Source organism: Vulpes lagopus, chromosome 18 (genome assembly GCF_018345385.1).
Source record: "Vulpes lagopus strain Blue_001 chromosome 18, ASM1834538v1, whole genome shotgun sequence".
Classification (NCBI taxonomy): Eukaryota; Metazoa; Chordata; class Mammalia; order Carnivora; family Canidae; genus Vulpes; species Vulpes lagopus.
In genome coordinates this window covers 27,974,712-27,997,272 of record NC_054841.1, presented here as the reverse complement: position 1 = coordinate 27,997,272, position 22,561 = coordinate 27,974,712, and the positions used below count along the sequence as shown (strand labels likewise).

General features: G+C 40.2%; 1 protein-coding gene across 2 annotated transcripts in view; it reads right to left on the bottom strand.

Annotated features, from left to right (window-relative positions):
- The window catches only part of PSMF1 (proteasome inhibitor subunit 1), a 49,527-nt gene that overhangs the window by 19,543 nt on the left and 7,423 nt on the right, over positions 1-22,561 (bottom strand). For both annotated transcript variants that reach the window (XM_041732887.1, XM_041732886.1), the window contains exons 3-4: positions 20,839-20,921; positions 9,584-9,769 (exon numbers count right to left, since the gene is read on the bottom strand). In XM_041732887.1, coding sequence (XP_041588821.1) covers positions 9,584-9,769; positions 20,839-20,921 — 269 coding nt within the window. The remainder of the gene's footprint in view (positions 1-9,583; positions 9,770-20,838; positions 20,922-22,561) is intronic.

Sequence of the window (22,561 nt, the reverse complement as noted above, 5' to 3'; positions counted from 1 at the left end):
TGGGGAATATGAATAATAGTGAAAGGGAATATAAAGGAAGGGAAAAGAAATGTTGGGAAATATCAGGAAGGGAGACAGAACATAAAGACTCCTAACTCGGGGAAACGAACTAGGGGTGGTGGAAGGGGAGGAGGGCGGGTGTTGGAGGGGAATGGGTGACGGGCACTGAGGTGGACACTTGACGGGATGAGCACTGGGTGTTTTTCTGTATGTTGGTAAATTAAACACCAATAAAAGTTAATTAAAAAAAAAAAAAAAAAAAAAATTTCTATTTGTGTTAACATGTAGGTTTATTATTGTTATTTTTAAATAAATGTGTAATTTAAAAATTTTAGTTGTAACTTCTAATATGATAAATATTGATTGAACCCCAACAAGAACTCTTTAATAATTCAAAATTTAGTGATTTCTCCTCAATAATTCAGAGTTCAAGGTTTCTGAGACCAAAAATGTTGAGATCCACCAGCATAGAAAATATAACTCAATGAAGTTAAAGAAAAAAACTATATACAGATGCATATAGCCTTACTATTTATTTATTTATTTTTTTATTTTTTTATTTTTTTAGCCTTACTATTTAAAATGAAAAATTGAACATATTTAAAATATCCCATGGAGGTTAGGCAAACTACAGCATATCAGCAAAATAAAATATCAGATACTAAAAAAAGATATATTTAGCCCTTTAGTAAACAGATTTAAAAGGAAAATGCAGAACACAAAATATTAGAAACATTAAAAATATGTAAAGACAGACAGATTGGGACTGAAAATGAATTTTGAATGGCAAGAGTTCTATATCTAAGGATTTATTTTTAGTGAAGCCAGTTGAGCATAAGAAAAACTGGTTTTTCAAAACAGCGAATATATTTGGGGCATACAGTCTGAATGAGGACAGATGGAGCAAAGCGAAATGGGTTAGAATTTTAAGACAACAACAACAAAAGTTAGGCTTAGATTAAAACAAAAACAAAAACAAAACAACAAAACCAAAAAACCGTTCCCTTACAGATGGGCTGTTTTCAGTAATTCTTCTCTACAGATTTCAGGAGTAAACAGACCTACTTTTCACGACCAATTCTCCATCACAATGGAATGTCCTCTCCATATGTACTCCTGGCCTAGAAGCAGCCAGCATCAAACCGGCAGACCAGTATCCTTGACAAGCTCCCGGTACATGTCTCTGCACTCAGGGAAGCAAATCTCTTTCTGCACTACGACAGACATTTGATGGGTTTGCTTCTGGAGGTTTCCAGGGGTGGACTACACAAGATGGGGTGTGGAAGGCAAGCAGTGAAACACAGGACCGTGTCCTACAGGAAGGAGGCAGAGGCTGCTATTTCCCCGCTCAGAGTACAAGCCTCGGCTGTTCAGTGATGGGCTAATTAACACCCTGCAGCAGCCAGATGGGCCAGCTCCCATGTTGCTCTTTCCCTCCTTCCTGCTCTAAAGCCCCACCCCCAAATCCTGCATTTGAGGGAAAAACAAAAAGGTGAAAGTGTGAGTGCTGGTTGCTCGGCAACTTGGTGGTAGTGGGGGCTCTAATAAAGGAATGGTGTCATTCCAGACATCTGTGCTGACAGAGGAAGGGGACTGGAGAAGAGTGGGGGTGGGGGTGAGTGGCTGACAAAAAGCCTCCTAAACATTCCGCCTCTTCTCCAACCATGTCTTGTAGTTTAATGTCCTGGTCCTGGGAGACGGATCTGCTTGAGAAAGACCTAGCTGAGGGAGGGCAAGAGGATGGATTTTTCTCCACACTCCACATGCACTCACTATATTGAATTTGTACACAAATTGATTATTACATGAACTAAAACTGGATGGTGCAGTGGGGAAAGCATAAGCAGAGTTAGAACCACGTAATGGCAGACTGGGCCCAGTCTTTACCTCCCAGTGAGGTAACTCTGGACAGTTACGCTATGTCCTTATCCACCCTCTCCTCCTGTGTAAAGCTGGGATGCTAGTGATCGCACAGATCTGTCTGGAAGACGAGCAACCATAAATGAAACCACCTAGTTCAGTGGTCAACAAATGGCCAAACAGCCAAGAAATGGCAGTTATTCCCCTCCTGGATAAACACAGCCAATATGGATGATAAAGAGACAATGTTTATAAGGGCCTGGGGCCTAAATGTAGTCACCCAACCCACCCTCCAGGTCCATACTCTCACATCTAAGTGGCTCCACTACTGCATCAAATCCTTTTCTGGGGGGAAGAGGCTAGGTCTTTAAAAATATAGTTCTTTTTTTTTTTTTTTTTTTTTATTTATTTTTGATAGCCATACAGAGAGAGAGAGAGAGGCAGATACACAGGCAGAGGGAGAAGCAGGCTCCATGCACTGGGAGCCTGACGTGGGATTCGATCCTGGGTCTTCCAGGATCGCGCCCTGGGCCAAAGGCAGGCGCCAAACCGCTGCGCCACCCAGGGATCCCTCTTTAAAAATATAAAACAAGGTTCTGTCTTTGGGAGGACCCTCTACTAATTAACCCCGGTAGTCTGGTTTTGAGCTTGACCATGAATGGGATCCACTGGGTATTTATCAAACCTTTACTATATTCTGACCAATGAACTTGACACATGACATTCACCTACATACCAATATTAAGAGATACAGGAATAATAATAAAATAGGCGTAATAATTCTCAGAGTGCAGATCAGGGGACCAAGTTCCTCCCAGAGCTAAGTGTGCTCACTGAAGGACAGGGAGAGCTACAAGGTCAGGGTTTGAATCTAGCTGATCAACTCCAAAGCCTGTGCTCTAGAATACCATATAAATACTCTCTTGTTGATATGGGGGGGTGAGAGTGGGGACGTGGAAAAAAGGGACCAAGTCCCCTGTGCTAAGAGTGGTATGCTGAAACAATGAGGCTCAGCATTCAGCCTTAAACACTGTCCCCCTCCCTATCCCCACCATCGCACTAGACTCTAACCACTTCCTATCCTTCCAGGGCTCTGCACAGGACAGGCCTTCATGCTGGAACACGCTTCCTACTCTACTCTTCACTGACTAACACATCTTTCTCATTCTCTAGGAGCCCACTGAAATGTCAGTCTCTTCTTGCTGAAGCCTTCCCTGAACACCAAGTGTGGTTCAGGCTCTTCTTCCATGTGCTCCCCAGTATACTGATGAGATGACAGAAGGAGCAGAAGGCATCACTGGTCTTCATGAAGCACCTAAGGCTAGATCTAGGGCCCACACCTAGTGAGCTCAAGAAATACTGTGGCCTTAAGAACCTAAGTGGCTCCTTAGCACTGACATTTTTAAATACTGTGTATTTTAAAATAAAAAGAGTTACAGGAAAAATAGTGCAGAGAAATCCAGTTTTCTCCAAGTTATACCACCACAAAGCTCCCTCCTTTATAATCTCACCTACAGTCTGTCCCCATCCCTAACGTCTGGCAACCACTAATCTGTTTAGCATGTCTATTAATACTGTCATTTTGAAAATGTGTAAGTGGAATTGTACAGCATATGATCGTTTGGAATTGGCTTTTTTCATTCAGCATGATGACCCTGGGGTCCATCCTAAATGTCACTCTTTCACATTGCTGAGTAGTATTCCACAGGCTGCACCGCAGCATGCTTACCCACTTACCAATTCAGGCACATCTGGATTGCTTCCAGTTTTTGGCTGTTACAAATAAAGCTGCTATGAACATCTGTGTACAAGCTTTTGTGTGCATAATTTTTGTTTCTCTAAGATAAACACCTAGGGGTAAGATTCCTAGATCTTACTAGGAAGCGTTTAAGAAACTGCCAATGTTTGGGGATCCCTGGGTGGCTCAGTGGTTTAGCGCCTGCCTTTGGCCCGGGGCATGATCCTGGAGTCCCGGGCCCCTACATGGAGCCTGCTTCTCCCTCTGCCTGTGTCTCTGCCCTCCCCCTTTCTCTCTGTGTGTCTCTCACTGATAAATAAAATCTTAAAAAAAAAAAAAAAAAAAAAAAAAAAAAAAGAAAGAAAGAAACTGCCAGTGTTCTTGAGTGGCCATAACATTTTATGTTCCCACAAGCAATGAATAAGAGATTGAGTTTCTCTGCACCCTCTCCAGCATTTAAAAAAATTTTAGCCATTCTAGTAGGTGTGAAGGATTTGTGTAATTTGCATTTCCCTAATGGCTATTGGTGCTGAATACCTTTTCACGTGCTATGTGCCATCTGCGTATCCTTTTCAGTGTACTATCTCTTCACATCTTGTCCCATTTTCTAATTGGATTGTTTTTCTTAACCTGTACACTTTTGAGTGTTTTGTATCTTTCTAGATATGATTGCTTTGTCAGATTGCTTGATTGCTTTGTCAGATGCATCGTTTGCAAACATTTTTTCCCAGTCTGTAGTTTATCTCATTCTCTTAACAGGGTCTTTCACAAAGCAAACATTTTTAACTTTGATGAAGTATAATGTAACCATTTCTTCCTGTTACAGACTGTGCTTTTAGTGTCCTTCTTCTACAGTGTTGCAGCATTAAGTTTCACATTTAAATTTGTGATCTCATTTGAGCTATCAGCTCACATTCTTTCTGAGCCCTGAGCTGGTACCCTTGCTGAACTCATTATTAATTACTGTTGTTACTGCTATTATTTGGTAGATTCCTTGGGATTTTCTATGTAGACCATAATGTTACCTGCGAACATGAACTGTTTTATTTCTTCCTCTCTTAACTGTATCAGTTTTATTTCTTAATGTGGTAGCAAAATTTTCAGTACTACCCGAATAAGAGAGGTGAGGGTGGGGGAATCCCTGGGTGGCTCAGCAGTTTAGGGCCTGCCTTTGGCCAGGGCATGATCCTGGAGTCCCAGGATCTAGTACCGTGTCAGGATCATCCCTGAATGGAGCCTGCTTCTCCCTCTGCCTGTGTCTCTGCCTCTCTAAATAAAATCTTTTTTTTTTTTTTTTAAAAAAAAGAAGAGCAGTATGGGTGATATCTGTGCCTTGTTCCTAAGGGGGAAAGCAGTCAGCAGTGAATTTTAAGTAAACCATTTTTGCTGGTATGATGATAAACCCATAAAATATCATTTAGGTACTAACTAACTACTCTCTAATAGAAGGAAAGACACAAAGTCTCAATCATGACCAATTATTATCAATTCTCTTATGATTTGAACCCAGGAACCTCATTTCTACTCTTTTATGTTCAAATTTCCTAAGCTAAGGCTAGGACTTTTTTTTTTTTTTTAGTTTATTGAGATATATTTCACATACAATTTATCCAGTTAAAATATACAGTGGTCTTTAGATGTTCATAGAGTGTGTAAATATTCTAATTAGAATATTTTCTGAACCACAAAGAGAAACCCTGTACCCATTAGCAGTCCCACCCTATTCATGCCCACTAAACCCTCCACTTCAGTTTGTGGCAACCACTAACCTGCCTTGTCTCTATGGATTTGCCTATTCCGGACATTTCACATAAAATCACATAATATGTAGCTCTTCTCACTTAGCATGTTTTCAAGGCTCACACAGGTTGTGATATCCATCAAGTACTTCATCCTCTTCTTACTGTTGAATTAACATTCCACGGTATACGTGTTTCAGGTTTGTGTACTTGATCATCAGATGATGCATAATAGGCTGTTCTGACTTTTTGGCTAGTATGAATAATACTATGGATATCCATGCACAGAAGTTTGCACATGATCACGTGCACAAACAAGTGCTATTTCACCGTGGTTTGGAGTTCCATTTCCCTAATGATTAATTAGGGAATTTTCACAGGCTCATGTGCCACCTGGACACTTTTGAACCATTTTTAAATTTTATTACTGAGTTGTAAGGGTTATATATTCTGGATACAAGCGTACTACCAACTCTGATTTGCAAATGCTTTCTCCCATTCTAGGAGTTCTCCTTTCATTTTGATGCTGTTCTTTAAAGCACAAAAGGTTTTAATTTTGACGAAGTCCAATTTGGGCTTTAGGTATTGTATCTAAGAAACTACTGTGGAACACAAGATCATGAAGATTCATTCCTGTGTTCTGCTAGGAGTGTTAGAGTTCTCTTATGCTTAGGTCTATGATCCATTTTTAAGTTGCTTTTCGTGTAAGGAAGGGGTCCAACTGCATTCTTTTGGCTGTGGATATAGAGTTGTTCCATTTGAAAAGACTATTGTTTCCCCATTGAATTGTCTTGGCACATTTGTTGAAATCAATTGCCCATGATTTAAACCATGTACAGGTTTATTTCTGGATCTCAATTCTATTCCCTCAGCTATGTCTATCCTTATTCCAGTACCACACTGTCTTGATTACTGTAGCTTTGTAATAAGTTTTGAAATTGGAAAGTGTGAGTCTTCTTTTTTCTTTTTCAAAATTGCTTTAGTTATTCTGATACCCTTGCATTTCCATATGAATTTTAGGATCAGCTTGACAATTTGATCCTTTGTTTTTTTTTTTTAATTTTTATTTATTTATGATAGGAACACAGTGAGAGAGAGAGGCAGAGACACAGGCAGAGGGAGAAGCAGGCTCCATGCACTGGGAGCCTGACGTGGGATTCGATCCCGGATCTCCAGGATCATGCCCTGGGCCAAAGGCAGGCGCCAAACCGCTGCGCCACCCAGGGATCCCAGCTTGACAATTTGAAAACAAAAAACCTGCAAACAAAAAACTCTGGGATTGGGACTGCATTAAATATGTAGATCAATTTGGAGAATAGTAAATCTTCCTATTTATGAACACAGAATGTCTTTCCATTATTTAGAGCTTCCTTAATTTCTTTCAACAATGCTTTACAGTTTTCGGTGTACAAATTAACTTCTGTTAAATTTATTCATAAGTAGTTTTTCTTTTGGGTATTATTATAAATGGAATCATTTCCTTAATTTTCAGATTGTTCATTGTGCATGTGTAGAAATACCATTGATTTTTGTTTTTTGATCATTCATCCTGTCACATTGCTGAACTTGTTTATGTAAAAAACATTTTTTAGAGGATTCCTTAGAATGTCCTATATATGAGATCTCATGTAATTGGCAGAGTTTGTTTTACATCTTCCTTTTTAATCTAGATACTTTTCCTTTTTCTTGAATGATTGTCCTGGCTAAAATCTCAAGTATGATATTACACAAAAGTAACAAGAGCAGACAGTCTTGTCTTGTTCCTGATCTTAGGGGGAAAGCATTTGGTCTTTCTCCATAAGTAGGATGTTAGCTGTTAACTTTCTGCAGACACTACATATTGAATTAAGAAACTTCTATTGCTAAATGCTTTTATCCTGAAAGGGTGTTAGATTTTGTCAAATGCTTTTTATCAATACACTGAGATGAACCTTTGGTTTTTGTTCTATTAATGTGGTATGTTACACTAACTTATTTTCAGATGTCAAACCAATCATTTTTGGGATAAATTTTTTTTGGTCATGGTATATAATCCTTCTTCTATGTTGCTGAATTTGTTTTTGCTAGTACTTCAAGGCTTTAAAAATCTATGTTCAAAAGGGATACTGGTTTGTAGTTTTCTTGTGAGGGCTTTGATTTTGGTATCAGGGCCCCACAGATCCAAACAAGATCCAACACTGTAGTTAGTTGATATAATTCTTTTAATATCAGCCCCGCTCTTCTTTTTTCCTCATGCCATTTATTTATTTGACAATGAAAACAAGGTCAATTTATCCTGTAAAAAATTTTCATGTTCCAGTTTTGGCTGGAATACGTGTATCCTCATGTATCTTCCTTCCTCAGCTAGGAATTTTTATCTTCACAATTGTAAACTTCAGGTCTGATTCCTAGTTAGGGTGGCAGAGCCTCCAGGTGGCCACTGTGGAAACCCTGGGAGGATTTTTGCTTACTATAGTGGTTACAGGGTCCTCCCAGCACTTAGAGGCAGATACCAGAGACAATGCACATTCTACATAATGAATTCTACATTATAAGAATGACTTGCATCCCATACAACTTTTGAAAGTCTTGTTAGATTTTCAAGAAGGTGCAAAGCCTTCATAAATTACCCAAGTCTAAGATGATTTTACATATGAGACACTGTCCATCTACTATTTTGTTTGCCATTCTCCTAGGAACTGTTCATCATTTCAGAAAAGTCATGTTAGTAACAGCAATACAATTTTTAGTATTTGAGTTCTGTTATAATACATCTGTATATGCCAGTTTGTTACTGTCAAATTCAACATAATTACACATACAAGTGCAAGTGTCTGACTATATTTTCCAGTGTAATTGTGCTTAAGCATGTACACAAACAGAAATGATCTTATTAGTTACCCCCTTTCTACTTCTCATTTATTTTTATTTTTTTTAAATTTTTATTTATTTATGATAGTCACACACAGAGAGAGAGGCAGAGACACAGGCAGAGGGAGAAGCAGGCTCCATGCACTGGGAGCCTGATGTGGGATTCGATCCCGGGTCTCCAGGATCGCGCCCTGGGCCAAAGGCAGGCGCCAAACCGCTGAGCCACCCAGGGATCCCCTCTACTTCTCATTTATATTATAGTGAGGACTTTATACTGATTCCTTCTAAAGTGTGCATTCAGTTAGATTATCTATGAATTTCATTTCAAGAGAAGTAAAAGAGATTTCACAGAATATTTGTTTTGACATGGGCAGCGAGTGTGAGAGAGCTGAGAATTACTATCTACTTAAGGTATAAAAATCCGCCTCACACACCCCCCCCCCCCCCCCCCCCCCGCCACCTTGACTGCTGTCGAGAGCTTGTTCTTAAAGCTTGCCACCATATTCTGGTTATGTGACAGCCAGAGCACTACGCTGGGATTTGACACCTGAGCTGCAGCCCTGGCCCTGCTTCTTTATTAGTGGCTGGTGACCCAGGCAGGTCATTCTACCTCTGTTCCTGTTGATAAAATAAGGAGGTTAGATCAGATGAGATGTTCCAACCCTTCAACTACTTTTTATGATTTTCCCTCCCCACAGGAATTCTGAAGAGTGCCAAAGAAATTTACCAATTATTACTTTATTGTAATAAATTAATTTCCCATTTTTAATCAAAAATTAAATATAATCTTAATATAATCAAAGATAATAACTGCAAAACAGGATAAAATAACAATGGCAGTTAACACTTACTGAGTGCTTATTATGGCCCCACAGTGAACCCCCAGGCATCCCCCCATTACTACCACACAGGGGACTCCAAATTGGGAAGTGCTGTCTCAGCTAGAGACTAAGATCTCCCCTCGATTCTTGTCTCCTTCCTCAGACCATGAGTCTCCGGTCATAGACGTTGCCACCCTAACCTGCTAAGATCTTGGATATGATATCCTCATACTCCATGCTCTTTTGGAAAAGTTCTGAAGCTGTCAAAGAGGTTAGGTGACTACCATGAATAAAATGAAATAGCCAAGACATTTGGTCTACATTCCCTCTGGAAAAGTACTTCTGCATCTCTCCATTTTCCTAAAATACCTGGCCTGGGGCCCTGCTACTAGAAGAAGCTAGGTAGTTATCAAGAGTCGTACAAGAACTCACTGCTTCACTTATGTCTCCATCCACCAAGACTGACAATTTGTTGCAGACACATGGAGGCCAGAGAGGGGGCCAGTGGCAGGATCACTATGGCTAGAATCCTGCAGAAGCATGGGTTAGTTGCCTGCTGGGGGCTCTGTACTCACCAGGGAGGCTGCCGGCTTGTGTGTGGGTGCTGTGGGTGAATCCGGAGGGGGTCTACCTCTCTGGCAGTGGCAGGCGGAAACTCCCGGTGGAGACTGCTGACACTAGCCTTGTCCCAGGGCTCATGGATAGGTGTAATGATCCCAGATGCGATGCGAGACCGAAGTTCCTCACTGTTCTTATAGGTCCTGCGGGAAGGAGACGAGGTGTCAACTGCTTGCACCTGGCTGGCAACCCTGTATACACTATTCTGGCGGCAGTGGCGACGGCGGAGGCGGCGGCGGCGGCGGCGGCCCTGACAGCTCTTGGCTTTGCGCGTGGACTGTTTGCAAGGGTGGGAACGGGCCGCCCGGCGGACCTGTGTGAGGGGGGCAACAGCCCGGTGGTGTCTCTGAGATTTGGGCCTAAGCTTCTTAGGCATCTGAGTTGCCCCTCCTCATTTACCACCCCATTAGAAAGAGGTGACGGTGCAGGGGCACAGGGCCTGGACTGGCTACTCCTCTGTACCTGCCCAACCCCTCCCTCAGCCTCATTGTGTGTTCATCGTATGTCATGGGAAGGGTCATGGACTGCCAAAGCTTCTTGGGGAGGATGAACCAGGTTCCTGGGCCAGGTAAGCAGGGCTCTGGGGGCTCAAGGCCCAGTTCTGTCACCAACTCAGGGCCCTCTCAGAAGGCTGCTCTGGGCCTCTTTTCTTTGCCTGTGACGGATAAGCACTGTGAGCTGTGGCTGAGGTGCTGAGGCAAGCTGAGGTAGCAACGAGTGGGCAGCGCTCTAGAGTTCCTAAAAATCTGGTATTTAAAAATGAGCCATATCCTGGACCAAAAAAGCAAACCTTACAAATTTTAAAAAATGGAAACCATACAGAGTATGTTCTTTGACCAGATGGAATCATACTAAACATCAAAATAGAAAGGAGTTTCTAAATATATGGAAATTAAGCAACCTAATTCTAGATAACCCACATGTCAAAAAGGAAGACATGAAAACAAATACAAAGCACTGAATAAAAATAAAAATATAACATATTACAGTATGTGGGATGGGGTATTCAGTTGGTTGAGTGGTTGACTCTTGATTTCAGTTCAGGTCATGATCCCAGGGTTGTGAGATCAAGCCCTGCATTAGGCTCCCTACTCAGAAGGGCATCTGCTTGGGATTCTCTCCCTCTCCTGTCCCTCCTCGTACCACTTGTGTGTACGCACTCTCTCTCCCAATTTAAAAATCTTAAAAAAATATATATGGGGATATAGTTAAAGCAGTGTTGAGAAGAAACTCCATAGCACTAAATGTTTACATCGGAAAAGAGGAAAGACATTGATAATCAAAATTCTGACCTCAAGAACTTAGAAAAAGAGCAAATTAAACCTGAAGAAGACTAAAGGAAATAATAAAGAATAAAAGTCAATAAAAGAGAAAATAGGAAAATGAGAGAGAAAATTAATAAAAAAAAACCCTCTGGTTCTTCGAAAAAATGAATAAAATTGACAAACTTGTAGCAAGATTGGCAAACACAAAAAGGGAGAAGACACAAATCACCAATATCAAGAATGACATGGGATATTACAACACATGTGTTGCCACTGGGAGAATAACAAGAGAATGCTAAAAACAACTTACTTCAACTTAGAACAGACCCATTCTTCAAAAACCACAAACTAACAACTCAGGCAAAATAAAATAGATAATCTAAAGAGTTCTATTACAGTAACAAAATTTGTACTTAAGCACCCAAAGCAAAAAATCTCCAAAGCCAGATGATTTCAGTGGAGAATGCTACCAAACACTTTAAGAAGAATTAACATCAAATTACAGTTATTTCCAGAAAATAGGAGAGGAAGAAACATTTCCCAACTCATTTTTTGAGGCCAAGATTGCTTCATATCAAAGCCAGACAAAGAGAGCACAAAAAACAAAACCAAAGACTTGGATTTCCCATGAACTTGGATGTATAAATACTTAATATACTAACAAGTTGAACTTAAAAATATATAAAAAGAATCATATATCTGTTGGTATGCAAGGCTGGTTCAGTAGTCACAAATCCCTACCATATCAATAAGCTAAGAAAAATTATATGAACCTATCAATTGATGCATAAAATGCATTTGACAAAATCCAACATGTAAATCCATTCATGATAAAAACTCTCAACAAACTAGGAACAGAAGGGAACCTCTTGAGCCTCAGAAAGAAGACCTACAAAAACCTACAGTTAACAATATACTTAATAATGAAAGACCTAAATTGACTGGAGGATATTACTGAAGCTAAGTGGGAGGAAGAGACCTGGGAGTAGGGAAGGAGGGAACAAAAGCTGAGCTATAATTTTCCCCCTTTTAGTTTACTGGAATAGGAATAGAGGTAAAAGTCTTACAAACTAAGTTTATTTCCCTTTAACTGGGAAGCCACTGAACAGGTGAAAGTGGCATATATGGATTATATTCCCATATGGTTTAGGTAGTATGTTTTGGGATCTTAAATGTTTTGGAACAAGGCTGCTTATATATATATAGAGCAATAATGATGTAACAACTAATATTTACTGAACACTTACTATGTGACAGGCACTAAGTCCATTACATACATTAACTAAGTTTTCAGAACTTAGTCTAGTAAATAAGTAAATAGTAAATAAAGTCAGAATTTGAATGAAAATAATAATAAAAATAATGAAAGATTGAATACTTTGCCTCTAAGACTGGGAACATGGCAGGGATGTTCTCTCTTACCACTCTTAAATAACCTAACACTGAAGTTCCGATCATTGCAATAAAGCAATAAATAAATAAGAAAAAAAAACCATACAGATTAGAAAGCAAAGAATAAAACTTCCCTTTTTGCAGATGACATGATAGTCTACTTTGAAATTCCCAAGAAATTTACAAAAACACCTCCAAGAACAATGAATTCAGCAAAGTATCACATACAAGATCAACACACAAAAATAAACTGCATTTCTACATACTAACAATGAATGTTTGAAAATCAAAACTAAGAGCAAAATACAATTTATAATTACCCCCCCTCCTCCAGAAAAAAAATAGCAAAAACATGTTCAGAATCTAAATGCTGAAAATTACAAAATGATGAGGAAAGAAATCAAATAGGACTTAATAAATGGATATATATCATGTTCATAGTAAAAATCTCAATTTCCCCCATTATATGTTAATGATCTTTAGGCTTAATGTAACTCCTAGCAAGGTTTTTACTGACATAGATAAGCTTATTCTAAAGTTAGTATTTAGAGAGGCATGGACCTTAGAATAGCTAAGACTATCTTGACAAGGTAAGTGGGAAGAATCATTCTACTCAATATCAAGGTCTATTATGTAGTACATTAATCAAAACTGTGATATTGGCAGAGGGACACACAAAAAGATCAATGGGAAAAAAACAGAAAACCTCAAAACAGGCCCACATAAGTACAGACAACTGCTTTTTGAAAAAGTTGCAAAAGAAGTTCAATGAAGGAAGAACAAACAGTATTGGAGCAACTGAACATCCACAGGAAAGAAAATGAACCTCTGTCTAAACCTCATACCTTATATTAAAATTAACTTAAAATAGACCACAGACTTAAATGTAAAACTATAAAAAGGTTAGGAAAAAACATAAGAGAAAATCTTGGGGATCTAGAACTAGACAAAGCATTCTTGACACCAAAAACATGATCCATAAAATTGATAAAATAAATACCAAATTTAAAACTTTGTGAAGATCTTGTTAACAGAATGAAGAAACTACAAGCTGGAAAAAAAAATTTTATAAACCATCACCTAAGAAAGGACTTGCATCTAAAATATATAAAGAACTCTCAGATATACAAGAGTAAAAAAAAAAAAAAAACAACAAACCTCCAACCATCCAATTAGAAAATAGTCAGATATTCTGCCAAATAAGATACACAGATGGCGAATATACACATGGAAAGATGCTCAACATCATTAGTCATTAGGGAAATAAAAATAAAACCACAATGAGATAATACTGCATATCTATCTGAATAACTAACATGAAAAAGAGTGACAACACCAAATGCTGGTGAAGATGCAGAGAAACGGTATCATTCATACACTGGTGGTGGACATGTAAAATGGTACAGATACTCTAGGAAATCATTTGACAGTTTCTTAAAAAAAACTAAAAATACAATTACCATTGTGCTCTTAGGCACTTATCACAGAGAAAGAGGATTATATTCACATGAAAGCTTGTACCTGAATGTCCAAAGCACCTTTATTTGTAACAGCAAACGACTGGAAACAACTAGATATCCTTTAAGGTTATACAAACTGTGGTACACCCGTATCATGAACTCAGCTTTACAAAGGAACAAACTATTGATGCATGCAACAACTCAGACGATAGATGACAAGGGCATTATGCTGAATAAGAAAAGCCAATCCCATAAGCTTAAGCTTACATACTGTATGGTTAACATTTTTGAAATGAAAAAATTTCAGAAATGGAGAATAAGTAGTGGTTGCCAGGGGGTTAGAGTTGGGGAGGGATAGTGGATCTGGCTATAAAAGGGCATCAAGAGGGGATCCCTGGGTGGCTCAGCAGTTTACGGCCTGCATGCAGCCGAGGGCATGGTCCTGGGGGTCCCAGGATCGAGTTCTGCATCAGGGTAGGGTCCCTGCATGGAGCCTGCGTCTCCCTCTACCTGTGTCTCTGCCTCTCTCTTTCTCTCTGTGTCTCTCATGAATAAATAAAATCTTAAAAAAAAAAAAAAAAAGGGCATGGGGGCAGCTGTGTGGCTCAGTCAATTAAGCATCTGACCCTTGATTCTGGCTCAGGTCATGACCACAGGGTTGTGAGACTGAGCCCCAGAGTGGAGTCTGCTTGAGATTCTCACTCTCCCTCTGTTCTTCCCACTCTTTAAAAAAAAGAAAAAAAAAAAAGAAAAAAGGAGGGATCCTTATGGTGATAAAAAGGTTTTGTATCTTTATATCAATGTCAATATCCTGGCTGTAATACCTAGTATAGTTTTGTACAATGTGATCACTGATGTAAAATGTATAAAGGATACAAAGAATCTCTGTATTATTTCTTACAACTGCATTTAAGACTACAATGATCTCAAAATAAAATTCTTTTTTTGTTTTTATTTTTCAGTGGGCTCCACACCCAGCATGGAGCCCAACGCAGGGCTTGAACTCACGACCCCGAGATCAAGACCTGAGCTGAGATCAAGAGTTGGACACTTAACCAACTGAGCCACCCAGGTGCCTCTTAAAATAAAAAGTTTAATTAAAAAATACACTTTTATTATATAACCATAAGATAAACTGAGAATATTGGACTAGATCAGTGACTTCATGTTTTCTCTCACATTTTAGTGGCCCAACGAGGGCAAAAGAGAAAGCCCAGGGACCCCCATTTTCTGTCTCTACCTTTTCCACCAGAGCAATTTTACTTTTACTAGTTTAATATGTCAATCCTTAAGAACATGGTGCTTGAAGAAAGAGTTCTGTTGTTCAAAAGTCTAACACCTGCAATGGTTTGGAAGATCTAAGGGCCTGTGGTCTCTATATCCCTACAACGATCAGGTTCTTGCTCAGAACACAGAATACGTGCTGCTTCCCTAAGTTGGGTGGAAGGGGTATATCTAAATCTTCTTTCCTTCAATCAGATGAGTCGTGTGTGGTACAGCTAGCTGGAAGGCTTCTGAGCTCCCTATGTAGGATGTGTGTGTTTCTCTGCAGAACTCAGGACTGATTTAAAAACTGTCAAGTATTGAAGTTCTTACACAATTTCTAAGCCTTAGTAGCACTGCCATTTTGGTAGCAGCAAAAGATAGCCTGTAGCCTGTCATCCTGCAAGGGCAGAAAGAGAAGGGGCATGGCAAAAAGGAACAGGTGTATACTCCTTAGCAAATCAGAGTTTGCTCACCAAGGGACACAAATTCCCACCTACCATGGACAGGACATGCCACGATGACCTAATAAGGAGGGCCTGGCGAGGGAAGGTGACTAGAGGCAGGCAGTTCTGTGCTGCTGGCAGTACGAGAGCAGGGAGGGAGGGCCTGATGATCAGGAGGCAGATCCATACCCCAGGTCTCAGAGCCTCAGTTTCCATGGAGATGATTCCTGGTGATGAGATATTTTTCCCTTTGTATGTTTACTAAGAGCTGCTGCACCAGCCCTGAGCACTCTGTGCTGACATCTCGTTTTGTTCTCAGAACACTGTGAGGTAGTATTGATGGTTCTGCAACTCAGTCATCAAAAAAACAAAACATCCCCCCAGCACAAAACCCCAACAAATGTATTTAAAAATAATAATAGTAAAAAAAATAAAAAATAAAAAAATAAAAATAAAAATAAAAATAATAATAGTAAATAGAGGCACTGTCTCTATTTCTCTCAGTATTGCTAAGGGAACTAAATGTTGTAATGAGCACGTAGAGACTAGTACCTGGGTTCTTCCACAGGTTTTATCACCTTCTCTTGCAATACAATTCTAGCATGAAGAAGTCAAAAGAAAGACTCCATGTCCTTTCCTTACCCACTTTAGGAGTGTGGGGGGTCATGGAGTAGGCAGCATGGAGAACAACAGCCCTGCCCTCATGGAGATCACAGGCCCGTGCGGGGGAGACCAACTCTAATGATAAAATACCCACTTATTAAAGCTTAAAAGGGTGCTACAAAACCCCCAATATGGTGGGGGGGCAGGAGAGGCTTCTCTGAGGAACTCATGTTTCAGGGGGAACCGAAGGAAGAACAGGAGTTGGCTCTGTGAGGAGGTTGGGAAAGGTGCTCTCGGCACAAGGGACAGTTCTGAAGAGGGAAGGCATTAAGGCATGGTGGCCCAGGCGTAGCAACTAAGGGGGAAGTGGTACAGGACAGGGCCAGAGGGGTTAGGCTTTAGGCCTCTCGTCAAGGATTTTATTTTTTATTCTAAGAGCAACCAACATTCACTGGAAGGTTCTGGGTATTTTTCAGATTAAAAAAAAAATTTAATTGTGGAAAAATACATATAAAATTTACCAACATAACCAATTTTAAATGTATAGCTCAGTGGATTCATTAAGTATTCAGATTACTGTGCAATCACCACCACCACCCATCTTTAGAACTCTCCATCTTGCAAAACTGAAACTCTGTATGAAATAATAACTCCCTATTCTCCACTTTCCCAATCCCTGGCATCCACTATCTCATCTCACCTAAGTGGAATCATACGATGTTTGTCTGCTGTTAGCAGTTTATTTTGCTTAGCAAAATGTCCTCAAGGTTATTCCATGTGGAAGCAAATGTCCAGCTTTTCTTTTCTTTTTAAAGGTGAATAATTGTAGGTATAGGCCACACTGCACGCCTACCACTGTATGTATAAACTACATCTTGTTTATGTATGCATCTGTTCTAGGTATTCATGGACACCTACATGGCTTCCACCTTCTGGATGTTGCAAAATAATACTTTTATGATGTGAGTGTACAAATATCTATTCTGGACCTTGCTCTCAGCACTAGTGAAGCAGAATTTCTGGATCATATGGTAATTTAATTTCGTAAGGAACCACAACACTGTTTTCCATAGTGGCTGCACCATTTTATATTTCTACCAAGAGTGCACAAGGGTTCCAATCTGTCCACATCCTGGATAATGCGTGTTATTTTCTGGGTTTTTTTTTTTTTTTTGGTAGTAGCCATCCTAATGTATGTGAGGTAGTATCACTGTAGGATTTCAAGCCAGGGTTTTAACCACAACTATGTTTTTTTTTTTTTTTTTTTATGACAGTCAGAGAGAGAGAGAGAGAGAGGCAGAGACACAGGCAGAGCGAGAAGCAGGCTCCATGCACCGGGAGCCCGACGTGGGATTCGATCCCGGGTCTCCAGGATCGCGCCCTGGGCCAAAGGCAGGCACCAAACCGCTGCGCCACCCAGGGATCCCCACAACTATGTTTTAAAAAGACAGGTCCCACGACTGTGAGAAATTGACTGAAGGGTAGGTAGTAAGCTGGAGGCGAATTAGGGAACCCCCTTTACGTAGCACGTAAAGGCTGCACGGAAGAGGGGCAGAGATAGACGGGTGGCCACAACCACGGAGGCAGGTGGTTTGCAAGCCTAAGAGGAGTGGAGTGGGTTCAAAATGGTTATTGCTAATTAGATAAAATACAACAAAGTTTCTAGGCAGTTCTGATGACTGGGAATTTACAGTGATGTCCAGCTTCCTCTAAAACCAAGGAGGTGAATGAGGATGGCAAAATGGAATATAAAGTGAAAATAATGGGGTCTAACTATGTAACAACAACAAAAAAAGCATTCACCTAAATGCCTTTTGAACACAACAGTCTGACTATGTACATCATCAGTTGGACAGAGTTGAACAAAAAGAATTGAAAAGAGATTGTATTTGGAACTTTACTTGGTTGATTTGTTCTTTGTTGATACTGATGTGGCAGCTCAGAAACTCTGTGTATATGTTAGGATCAAACAATTGAATAAATATGTTGGTGCTGTTGGAAACTGGAGTTCTCACCACAGAAGAGAGATACAAGTACGGAATAAAAGAGTAAGAAGCCCATGGTGATTAGATTAAAAATGAAAGCCTCAGTTTAACATTTAAGAAAAGGCCTTAAAGAAAGAGCTTCCAAGCTCTATGCATTCACTGAAAGGGCTGGGAAGCCAAGGTATCCTCAGTATTAACAAGCACATTCAGGGCCCAGGTTTTGGTTCTTAAATATGATTCCCCACTAACAGAAGTCAAGACTTCTGAGAAAACTGGCTAATTTCAAGGCAGGGCCAAGGAAATGACAAGGTGAGGCTGGAACATCTCACTGTACCAGCAAGTATGAGATGCTTGACCAATGATGGGGACATGTCACAAGGATAGAGGAGGTAGTGTGAAAGGATTTCCACTGGTCAACTCCTGAACAACAGCAACCACAGAATGACAGAAACAGACCATAACCTAGAATACAGAAGAATCCTGTCTATACTGGTATTTTAAAAAATAAAAAGTAAAGGGGACAGGAAGAATAGAAAACTTTTTTTTTTTGTACAAAATGCTGATTAATGTGGAAAGAATGACTAAGATAGAAAATTACCCTCTTCCAGGCGTCACTGTTTAACGGACTCAGGTGAGAACACTGACAGATGCTGAGACGGCCAGATGGAAGACCGCTAGGAAGCAGAGTACTCAATGTCTGCTGGTAGAATCCCGCAGATCACTTCTTAAGCATGAAGGAAAATAGACACCTTTACTAGAGAGGGAGCTGGGAGATAGTCATAACCAAGTGATCAAACTGAACAGAGCCAACGAGACAGACATCTGGGCTTGATGTGAGATGCTGAGGAGAACGCAGGAGTGCTCTTGTTGAAAATGTTCAGTCTGAATCAAAGATGACCAGATAACCTAATAAATCTGATCATGAGGAAACAATCTGAACATTCTACACAATAAATGAGTCTTCAAAAATACCAAAGCTGTGGAAAACAAACATCTAGAAAACTGTTTGGGATGAAAGACAATTAAGGAGCCATGAAAATAAATGCAATATGGGATCTTTGGTTGGGTAAGAAAAAACCCTCAAACTAAACACTCAAAAAACTAGCTAAAAAGGACACTGTGCGACGGCTGCAGAAATATCAATGTAGATGGTGTATTAAGGGATACTCCTGTATCTGCGCTACATTTCCTGAGTGTGAGAGCTGTGTTAAGATTACAGAGGAGAATACCCTTGTATGAACAAGGAGCTACTGCTGAAATATTTAGGGGTTAACAAAGGTTAACAGAGCCTGGAGATAATTCTCAGGTGGTTTGGGGATCCCTGGGTGGCTCAGCGGTTTAGCGCTACCTTCGGCCCAGGGCATGATCTTGGAGACCTGGGATCGAGTCCCGCATCAGGCTCCCTGCATGGAGCCTGCTTCTCCCTCTGCCTATGTCTCTGCCTCTGTGTGTGTGTATGTGTCTGTGTGTCTCTCATGAATAAATAAAATCTTAAAAAAAAATTCTCAGGTGGTTTAAGAACAGAATAGCACACAGAAAAAATAAGCAGATGTGGCAAAATGTTAAGAACTGGTAAACTTAGGGATAGGTATATGGGTGTTCACTGCAATATTTCTGTAAACCATCTTTTCTATAAGGTAGCAAATTTCAAAATAAAAAGTCAGGAGAATGAGAAAATGAGCCAGAATGGGAGAAAATATTTGCAAAACACATATATGATAAAAGACGGTTAGCTAAAGTATACAAAGAACTCTTAAAACTCAACAGTAAGAGAACAAACCAATCAAAAAATGCCAGAGACCTGAACAAACACCTCACCAAATAAGCATATGAAAAGATGCTCCAGGTCATCATAGGTCACTTGGTAACTGTAAATTAAAAGATACTACTACACGCTAATTAGAACAGTCAAATCTGAAAAACTAATACCACCAAATGCTGACAAGGATGTGGAGCAACAGGAACTCTCATACACTGCTGGTGGGAATGTGAAATGGTACTGCCACTATGGAAGCCACTACAGCAGTTTCGTACAAAAATAAACATACTTGGGGCTCCTGGGTGGCTCAGTTGGTTAAGTGTCTGCTTTTGGTTCAGGTCATGATCCTGGGGTCCTGGGATAGAGCCCCTGCTGAGCAGGGAGCCTGCTTCTCCCTCTCCCTCTGCCCCCTGCTCATGTTCTCTGGCTTACTCTATCTCAAATAAATAAAATCTTTAAAAAAAAAAAAAAAAGGTAAAGGTTAAACATACTCCTACACTGTCAATAGTGAAGTGAATGTAAAATATGGAATCTGAGTGAGAATGTATATTGATGCAGGTTCTTCCATTATAACAAATATACAGTATGCTGATAGTGGAGGCTATGTCGAGGTGGCTGGAGGCAGACCTATTCATGTAAACTCTCTGCGCTTGTTGTTCAGTTTTGCTGTTAACCTGAAACTGCTCGAAAAAATTAAGTCCATTTAAAAGAAAAAGCTGGAGGTGGAGACCAGATTAGGCACACCTTTTCTCCAGGAGCCTATTCTTACTGACTCCACTGGCCTGATTCCACCTCTCCCCTGTAGCCACTGAAACACTTGCGGACTCAGGCTTACATCATTTTACTTCACGTGGCATTTCCCATGTGAATCTTCTCTTAAAATAAATTGAAAAACAGAAAAGAGAATTAAGAGAATTGAGAAATGGCTATGCCCAAGAGACAAAGACCATTCTATTAATTTTTCTTGGCTCTCTGAACTTCTCCACCCCATTCCATTGTTTCTTCTTTTTCCCAGGGAAAAGCCATCCCTTAGAAGTACCTGTGGAAGTCACCCAGGTGTTCTGAATCGATATAATCATCCAAGTTCAGGGTCAAATCTGATACCTGCTGTGACCCAAATTCCTAGAAAAATGAAAACAGAAAACGAGAGACGGGATATTTCTGGGCTAAGGGGAGAATAACAATTAAATATTCAATTTAAAGAAATACAGACGCACAAAGAAATATACCAGGAACATCTGTGATATGTGAAACACCCTTCTGATGCTTGATTTAGAAATACTGCCTTTCTGAGGCAGAGCCCAGTAAACCCATTTCCTGGGCACAGGCATATAACTGAGGTGTCAAATGGATGCACGTCTTTGGCTTAGAGGTGGGCAACATGGAAAAGCAGGCCCAGCAAGGGGCAGACATCTCCCTAATGAGGGGGCAGCAGATGCATCAGTGGTTCATGAGAAGGGGCTCTAGGGCCTGGAGCATAAGTCAGCACCTCATGTAGCAACAGCTCATGTCTGGGGTGGTGGCAGCAGCACTAATTTCTATGGGGTGGTCTGAGGCACTGTCTTGAAAGCCCAGACTTGAACCTGTTTTAGAGAAACAATTCCTTCTAACAATTCAATAAGCTACCCCAGTTCTATTAATAAACCTAGTCTGTTTAATTAACTTGAGGGGATTTCTATAACTAAGAACCCTGTCTGATACAAGATCTAAATGTTCAACAAAACAGAAAAGGATAAGGTGAACCTAAGAGAAGGGATGGAAAAATAAAATAAGATAAAAACAGAGCAGGAGGCAAACCATAAGAAACTCTTAACTCTAGGAAACAAACTGAGCGCTGCTGGAGGGGAGGGGAGTGGAGGGATGGGGTAACTAGGTGATGGGCATTAAGGAGGGCATGCGATATAACTGGGTGTTGTGTGCAACTCATGATTCATTAAATTCTACTCCTGAAACAAATAAATACACTCTATGTTAACTACATTGAATTTAAATGAAGGGAAAAAAAACCATAAAGGGATAAATTATGGTATTACAGAAAACTATGTAGTAGTTAAAATTAATAAGGCGTATCTCTATGCATTCCCACGTAAAGGCCTCTAATATATTGAGTGAAAAAAGCAAGGTACAATGCAATTTTATATGAGCACATGGAGACAACCAGGACAAACTTCAGAAGACAGTCACTGCCCTTGTGGTGCTTACAGGCCAGTGGCGGAACACAAACATCAAACCAAAGGATAACTACATGGTTACAAACTGTTGTAAGTACTAGCAAGGAAATAAAAGGATGAAGTAGAAAGGCATAATTTAGATTTTGCTGGCAGGTTAGAGTAGGCAGTTAGAAGGGAAGAGGGTGCATATGGGGTGGCTCACAGCGGTAGGGAAAAGTTTTCCATCCCTGAAAAGGAGAAATGTAAGGGCACCAGGATAGCAGAGAGCAGGCTTCTCTAAAGGACTAAAAGTAGCCCCTTGGGCCTACAGTATGGTTTTTTCATCCCTATTGTCACTGAAAGGATTTACCCTAATTTATGTAATCATTCCCCTGTGATGGAAAGTCCCTCCCTTGATAATACTAGAAGGTGAACCTCTTTGAGCACAAAGCTGTTCTATACTGAGGATTCCTGTCTTGGTTCCAAGAGTAAGGTGATTGGGTAAAGTCCTCACAAACATTTAAGGCTCTTGATCTGTACTGTTAAATGAGCGACACAAAAGTGATCCCAATGTCCTCTCCCACCAGCAGATGCCAACACATCCCTGAGACT